Here is an 8001-nt window from a genome sequence, read left to right as displayed (position 1 = left end):
ATAATGAATGTATCTGGTCTTTTATATAGACCATATACATTCATTACTCAATAAACCTAAAAAGAGAATATTTGTTTATATTTCAGGTCGGAGTAGTATGTTATCATCTCTCAATTGTCTTTAATTTTCTTTAAACACCCAACTACAAATAACTTGAAACATAAGTTACCCAAGAACCTCCTATTGGACTTAATGCATGGCATGGTAAAATCTAGTATTGGAGTCATCTTCGACATATATATATATATATATATATATATATATATATATATATATATATATATATATATATATATATATATATATATATATATATATATATCAAATTGTGTTGGTTGGCCACATGGACCCCAAAAAAAAGTACACGCCCACTCCGTTAGTTGAATGAAATGAATTCACACATCATATCAAAGTTGCACCCATGAATGATAGGTTATATTTGCTCAATCATAGACACTTTTTTTCTTATAAACATGGAGTATATAATTAATACTCACAAATTATTCACAACTCAAATAGAGCACACGTCACCATAATTTAATGACAGTCATTACTATAATCTCTAGCTACCATCATCATAATGTATAAGCATGGTTAATGATTTTGTATTGCTAATTTATGCCTTACGTATAGCATCAGGTAGTCAAGGTGTCTTTCAATTATTACTATACTCATCAATGAAGCCTCAACCATGCAATACCCATACTGATCAGGCTAATACAATGCCACACGCAACAGATGTAAGATCAGCAATTAATACACCAACAATGTTTGGTTAGTATGATCAATGTTTGCAATCTATAGACTATATAAGCATATTAATGTTACTATCAATTGATGAAAATTTTCTTCTAGCTAGCTTTACTAGAGTGTTGGTGGTCCGATTACTTCATTTGGTAATGTTTTCGTGATAAAATAATTTGAAAAAGATTTTTATCTTTAAAAATATTATTGAGATGAGTTGCATATTAGGTAGTCATTTTTAAAATGTTTTGTGGCATTGTCTTAAATTGTTCAAGAAGACTATCGACTAAAAGTTCTCCAAACACTTGAATAAGATATTAGAAATTAGGGTATTTGTGGTGCAGTTTGGACAGTTTTGAAGCAAAAAATCATTCAAACTGTAAAAGAAAAAATTGCAATTTGGTTTGGTTCGGTTGACTTTTAGAAATAAAATTGAACCAATCCAAATCAAACCAATGCGGTTTGATTGGTTCGATTTTTTCTTTCAAAATTATTATTGAGTCATACATACACATATAGATGATAACATAACTTTATATTTAGTCATTCATACACTACCGAATAACAATAAAACACATCATATTTGGACCACAACCTATCATTTAATATGCAAAATTCATATTAGACAAAAGTGGAATACTAAACATAAAACAATAGCATAAAGCAATATAAAAAACATTATAATAAAACAAAAAAAAGAAAAAGGAGATGAGATATTAGTGTAGATAAAAAGAAAGAACAAAAGAGACGAGAGATTAGAGAAGAAGATGTGTGATAATAACGAAATTGAAAGAGAGAACAATAGCATAAAAATAAGAAGATGAAAAAGAAAGTATATATAAGAGAGTATTTATTAGAGAATAGGCAAGATGTACTTGGAGAATAATGCGATATACCGCTAGGAGACATTTGAGAAGGCTGAAATTGAAACTCTAAGTGTGGGGAAGAGAAAATCATTCGTAATCATAAGGCTAAGCCATAATAGGTTTAGGTTTGGGTTGGATGTGAGTTAAGTGAAATTTGAGCTGTAATATAAGGTGGTTTGATTCGGTTTGCCAAATACAAATTGCAAACCGAATAAAACTTAATTGTACTCGTGAATTCTCTCCAACTCAATGAAATATTTAAGGTAGATAAAGTCTACATAGGTTACACTTATGTCCACTAATATGGACATGTCAACCAAAACCACGAGGTTTCACCTCAACGCACATACTCTATGTTGTACAACATGTGCATCATCACCATCAACATCCACAATTACAGTCACGTGATTTTCATACGGATCCCACCAGAAATAAAAATCTTGCATGACATCCTCTTGTTTCATTTATCTCCTGTTAGTATTTTTCTAGGTCTCTCCCAAATAAGTCACTGTCATGTCCACATCCTCAAGTCTACATGTTATGAAGTAGTTTCATAATTTTCTCAAGATCGGAAGAAGTACAAGACATGATACATCATTAATTATAATGGTGTTCGCAAGTGTTTTCGGTGAACAATCACGAGTTTGGTTAGCTTGTAAAATTAACTCGAAAAATCTCAGAAGCGATCTATGTAACTTGAATTTACGAGAAATTGTGTGTTTGTGAATTGATTGTGCACGTTTGTACAAAGACAACAACGACAAAAATTTGAATGAAAAAGGTTTTAAATAAATTAAAAACGCAATAAATAGCATTAAATGAGAATGTGAAGTAAATGCCATTAAAATAAGAATGATTCAGTTAAGGAAACATGAAGACAAATAAAATAAAGGGACGCAGACTCGTACATGTTCCTAAAAAACTGCTTCGCTTTTTGGCTCGGGTACTCTAGTCCTATAGAGAGATGTATGAATTTTGCGACCTTGAACTTAGTGTATAAGTATGATATTTATACTACTCTAAAAATAACCCCGACAGCGGTTAATCCTTAAAAAATTAGACAAGGGTGTATTTATCGTCACTTAGCTCAAGGGTGTATTTATTTCATTCTGTATGTGGATGATATTGTCATAACTAGTAGTGATCAGCATGGAATACTCGAGTTGAAACAACATATCTCAAATCAATTTCAGACAAAAGATCTTGGTAAACTTCGTTATTTTTTGGGTATTGAGGTAGCCCAATCTAAATATGGTTTGATGATTTCTCAGCGGAAATATGCTATGAATATTTTGTAAGAAACATGTTTTGTTGAATGATAAACCAAATGATACTCATATGGATCTAAGTGACAAACTACTATCCAATCAGGGGGAGACTCTATCTGACTCAAGAAGGAATAGGAGATTGGTTGAAAATTAAAGTTGAATTATCTCACAGTCACTCGTTCATACATTTCTTTTGCAGTCAGTGTGGTAAATCACTTCTTAAATCCCCCTTGTCAGGAACACGTGAATGATGTTATATAGATTCTGAGATACATCAAATATGCTCCAGGAAAAGGTCTAGTGTACGAAGATAAAAGGCATACTCAGATAGTTGTCTACTCCGGTGCTAATTGGGCAAGGTCACCCATTGATAGACGATTCACCTCTGGATATTGTGTACTTGTTTGAGGAAACCTTATATTCTGGAAAAGTGAGAAATAAAATGTAGTTGCCAGATCAAGCGTAGAGGATGAGTATAGGGTCATGGCAATGACAACATGTGAACTTATTTGGTTAAAACAGCTACTAAAGAAACCTCAAATTTAAGAAGCAAGACAAATGACACTTATTTGTGATAATAAAGCTGCATTGCACATTGCTTCAAATTAAGTCTTCCATGAGAGGACCAAACATATTGAGACAGGTTGTCACTTTGTCAGAGAGAAGATCAGGTCAATTGACATCGTCACAATCTTTGTCAACTCTAATGATCAATTGACAGACGTGTTTAAAAAATCCTTGTGAAGCCCCATAATTAATTACATATGTAACAAGCTTGATGCATTTGACTTATATGCTCAAGCTTGAGTGAGAATGTTGATATTTATATATATGTATATATAGAAAGAAAATATTCTCTAGAATATTCCTTAGTGTATTCTAGAATAGAATAGGATAACTATGTAATTAATACTACAAGTTGTACTTTTTTCCTATGTAATACATTTTTCGTAGTGCTATTTTGATACACGATTTATTCAAATGCTCTTGAGTCTCTCGCATTCCAACAATAACCATATCCTATTGCGCATAAATCCTGCAACTCAAATAGCTACAAGACATCATGAAACTATGGTCCATTAGGTTGCACTACCTTCGCAACCTTCCTTCCGTGGTTAATATATTTTAACATATCATGATATTGGAAAAAATGCATCATCGTCGGACAGTTCAAATAGCATAACACATGTTTAAAAGACTAATTAAATATTTATGTTATTTTTCTCTCCCACACGTGCATAACAACATGGTCTGGATAACGAGGAAGTGGTGAAAGGTTTGAGGGGCCTCCTCGAAAACTGTCAAACACAACATTTGAGGCAACATGGCCTTCTGGGGCAGTAGGAGTTTCTAGGACAACATAGACACATGAATTCGGAAAGAAGTTATTGGAGAAACGTGAATCTGAGAAGACAGTGCATCAACGTCAAAAGAAGTTTCTTTAAATGCAGATTGTGAGGGCTTACCATTTTCCTTGCGAACGAAATCATTTTGGGCCTCTCTACTATGCCTCACTCTTTCTTGGTTGTCAATTATTTTTCTATAATCAAACAAAATTTTTATGTCATAACCAAAAAAGGTATTGCCAAATCGAGCCAAAAATTACATAACATGTGAATTTGGATATTATTATCTGGACTAAATCTGGATTTCAAAATTCGAACTACACAAAATCAGAAAATACGAAGCATAAACAGAGCATGCATGAATCATAAGCTCCAATGTTCAAAATTTCAAAGCAAGGTTGTTCAGAAAAATATAATAAAAAAAGACATGTTTATTGCATTTAGCCTAATGTATCATACATATAAACTATTTTTGTCATGCATGCATGTCAAATAAAAAAAAAGACAATGGAATGAGTAACTTACCAAATATTTGCTCTATTAAATCTTGGATTGGCAGTAGTGTAGTGAAGTAGAACTTCAGAGACGTGTTAAGCTTCAATTCAATGGACTAAAAGTTGTGAGAATGCTTGAAAAATGTAAGAACAAGAGTATGCTCTAGTTTACTTTGTTTGCTGAAATGAAAAGGGGTAGAGAGATGAAAAGGTTCAAATAGATAAACAAAAGCGTCCAAATTTTAATCTTTCTAGGAATTTCGGACATTGAAATCTATATTTGTTTTAAAATGCATGGTTCTGAAATTAGATATAAGTATAGTGTATTGAGTCGGATCCAGAGTTCAATATTCGTAACTTATGAATCCAGATTCAAAGTCTGAATTGATTTTAATACTTGTTTTGATGTCCGAACTTTAAAACTCAAAATCTTTAAATCTTTTTTAAAATTTAGCCGAAATGTATGAATAAATCATAGGTGTATTGAACAATCTCCAATAAAATGCTCTGGGACATGTCCAGGCTGAGGCTAAATAACTAAATTTAAAAGAAATGTAAGCCAAGCTTGGCTAATGATCCAAAGTGTAACCTAAATACAGTAGTACTATAGTATGATTTAAAATTAGAATATATACACCAAAGTCAATAAAGTTAAAGTTAACCCCCAGAAGAAGATAACATTACATATGGGTAAGAAGTATACCCCACAAACATCATGCTGTGGTTGTGCGCACGTACTACGAAGAAAATGTAATTGTCAATTGATTCTTTTTTGCAACTAACAGGTCATTTTTCCATTCAACCATATATATCCAGTTTACCATATAATAGATCTGTTACCTATTAAAGGAACTAGGTCATGTGGCATTAATTAAATAATTAATTGGTACTTAATGCATTATTACTTAACTAACAAAATTAAAGGATTTTACAGCCAACAATCCCACAGTAAATGTTTAACAAAATTACACCAGTTCTAGTAAAACAGTTACAAAGACCATAAGATCAATGTGATTATGCTGTGGAGGATAATTTCATGGTTCATACGCTTAACTCTGTTCATCAGCAGCTGCAATTCTTCAAAATGGAAGGCTCTTTGATGTCGAACTCGAAGTGAGTGAAGTAAAACGCTCGGACGGAACGAAATCGTGACGCAAGTTAGCTCTCTTGACAATTTTCATCATGTTGTTCTGCAAACTCTGCTGAACTAATTGCTTCACTGCTTTCTTTTCATCACTCATCATGTTCACCTCCTCCATTAAATACTCTTTACCTCCTCCATCCGTCGAAGAAGACGAGGCATAAATAGGCGCAGAGACAGTTAAACTTAAGTTCCCACCATCACATCTCCCAGAAACCTGCTTCCCTTTTTCTACCCTAAAACATTCCAATATCCTCGATGCCCTTTTCTGCGCCAATGCAGTACCTACAAGCGTCAACTCGAGCAATGCCGATACAATCCCTGCCTCAATCATTGTTTGCCTATCAGCATAACCTTTGTGTGCCATGATCATCAAAATGTATGAAGCTTTCTCTTGGCATTTAGGCGAATCTGTCCAACTCAATACATCAACCAAAACTGTAATCCCATCCTTAACCGCACTGATAGCTTTTCTACCTTCTGGAGTCGACACCAAATTGCTTAGAATTGAAAGGACTCTCTCACTCACTTCCATATCTTCAATCGAATTTATCATAAACAATACCAAATCGGTTTCCAAAACAAACGAAATGTTGGCCTGATTGATTGAAAGATTGTAAAGAGCCCGAAGAGCATCTTGCTTAACTTGGGAACTACTTTTACTACTTTTATCGAGATTTTGAAGGGTTCTAACAAGGAAAGGTATTGCACCAGAGGATCCAATTATTGGTTTGTTAGAATCCAAAGCACTCAATCCAAGGAAATTCGCAACAATCGCCTCAGAAACCGACGAATTAACAACAGCACCCGGAGATTCAATTAGCTTCAGCATCTTATGAACAGCACCAACTTTTACAATCGCTGCTTTATTTCTGTAACAGAATTTTACAAAATTGCACAATTAGAACTGTATGAAACCATCAAATTGTTAACAAGGTAAATTCATGATTGCAGAAATTCACGAAGTTCATAGAACAATAAATAGTTGCAAATTTGCAATCACATTCTCAGAAAGAGGAAAACTCACGCATCGTTCCCGATTCCGATGTTGAGCAATGCATAAAGAGAATCGATCTGCGAATAAACGTCTTCTGAATCAAGCATTCCGACTAGAGGAGAAATTGCTCCGAGCATAGCGACTGCGCCTCTCGCTTCTGCATCATCTTTCGTCAGCAACCTCACTCTCGCCGCCGCCATTCGCCGCTTCGTCGAATCCTCTTCACGCAATTCCTTCACCACTCGCTTCACCTCTAACAGCATCTCCTCCTTCTTCTTCGATTCCGCATCCGTTGCATGCACCGGTATGTTCAGGAGATCCAACAGCTTCTCATGCTTCTCTTCTTTATCGTTGTGGAGTTCGACGCGGTGGCGATGTCGGTGCCGAGAAGTTCCGCCGCAGCTCACGGCGTCGAAAATGATGCGGCGGATCGACGAGGCGGAGATGCAGAAGTTGTCGGCGGTGGTGTTTTTGGCATGAGGTCGGTGATCGAGAACTAGGGAATCAACGTTGCTCCGGTGACATTTGGCCATTCTCCGATGACCTACATTACTTAGAAGAACATCGGAGAGAAAAAGAGAAAATATATTTTTTAATTATTTTTGGGTTTTCGTTCCCAGTGATACTTGTCAACTGTGTAAGACTCTTTGAGTGTGTTACCGTTTTGGAGGGAGCGCTAAACAAGTACACCTACACCTGCATTTTGCGTTTTATATTTTAAAATATGAAAAATTAAAATTAACGACTATACAAATATGAGGAATATTTTAAGTAAAACTACGCATAAAATAGACACATTAGTTATAATTTTTTTTTTTATGAAAGTACTTGTTGTTGTTCTTAGTTTGCGTGAAAGAAAAGTATGGCTTTATGAAAAATCAATTTGATTTATTGCTCTCAATTAATACATGTGAATGTGATGTAAAGTTTTCGAAAATGAAAATGCAATCTCTTCACGCTACGTCACGAATATGTGAGTTCTTTCAATAGAAATCATATTCTTACACCAAGTCATAAACCTATAAATCTATATTGTATGGATGACACTATTCATGTACATACGATATTGTTCATGTATAGACGACTACTATTCATGTGCTGATGAAAATTTACGTTACTATTTATGTACGGATTGAACTGTTTAT

The 8001-nt window shown here is 34.3% G+C and overlaps 1 protein-coding gene across 1 annotated transcript; it reads right to left on the bottom strand.

Moving 5' to 3' along the window:
* Nucleotides 1–5589: 5589 nt before the first annotated feature.
* Nucleotides 5590–7537, bottom strand: LOC131655163 (U-box domain-containing protein 15-like). The gene is made up of 2 exons (XM_058925062.1): nucleotides 6887–7537; nucleotides 5590–6731 (listed from the first exon to the last, which is right to left on the bottom strand). Exons 1-2 carry the CDS (start codon nucleotides 7387–7389, stop codon nucleotides 5798–5800), a joined length of 1437 nt encoding a protein of 478 aa, XP_058781045.1. The 5' UTR covers nucleotides 7390–7537; the 3' UTR covers nucleotides 5590–5797.
* Nucleotides 7538–8001: the final 464 nt, after the last annotated feature.

The sequence above is a fragment of the Vicia villosa genome, linkage group LG3, assembly GCF_029867415.1.
Source record: "Vicia villosa cultivar HV-30 ecotype Madison, WI linkage group LG3, Vvil1.0, whole genome shotgun sequence".
NCBI classification, from domain to species: domain Eukaryota; kingdom Viridiplantae; phylum Streptophyta; class Magnoliopsida; order Fabales; family Fabaceae; genus Vicia; species Vicia villosa.
The sequence above is the reverse complement of the archived record's forward strand: the minus strand, read 5'-3'. Positions and strand labels throughout refer to the sequence as shown.

What these genes read in the sequence shown, in the direction of transcription:
- LOC131655163 (XM_058925062.1), bottom strand. Translation starts at nt 7,389, where the DNA reads ATGGCCAAATGTCACCGGAGCAACGTTGATTCCCTAGTTCTCGATCAC. An exon ending in ATCGGAATCGGGAACGATGC is followed by an intron (nt 6,732 to 6,886) that starts GTGAGTTTTCCT and finishes ATTCTGTTACAG; the next exon opens with AAATAAAGCAGCGATTGTAA.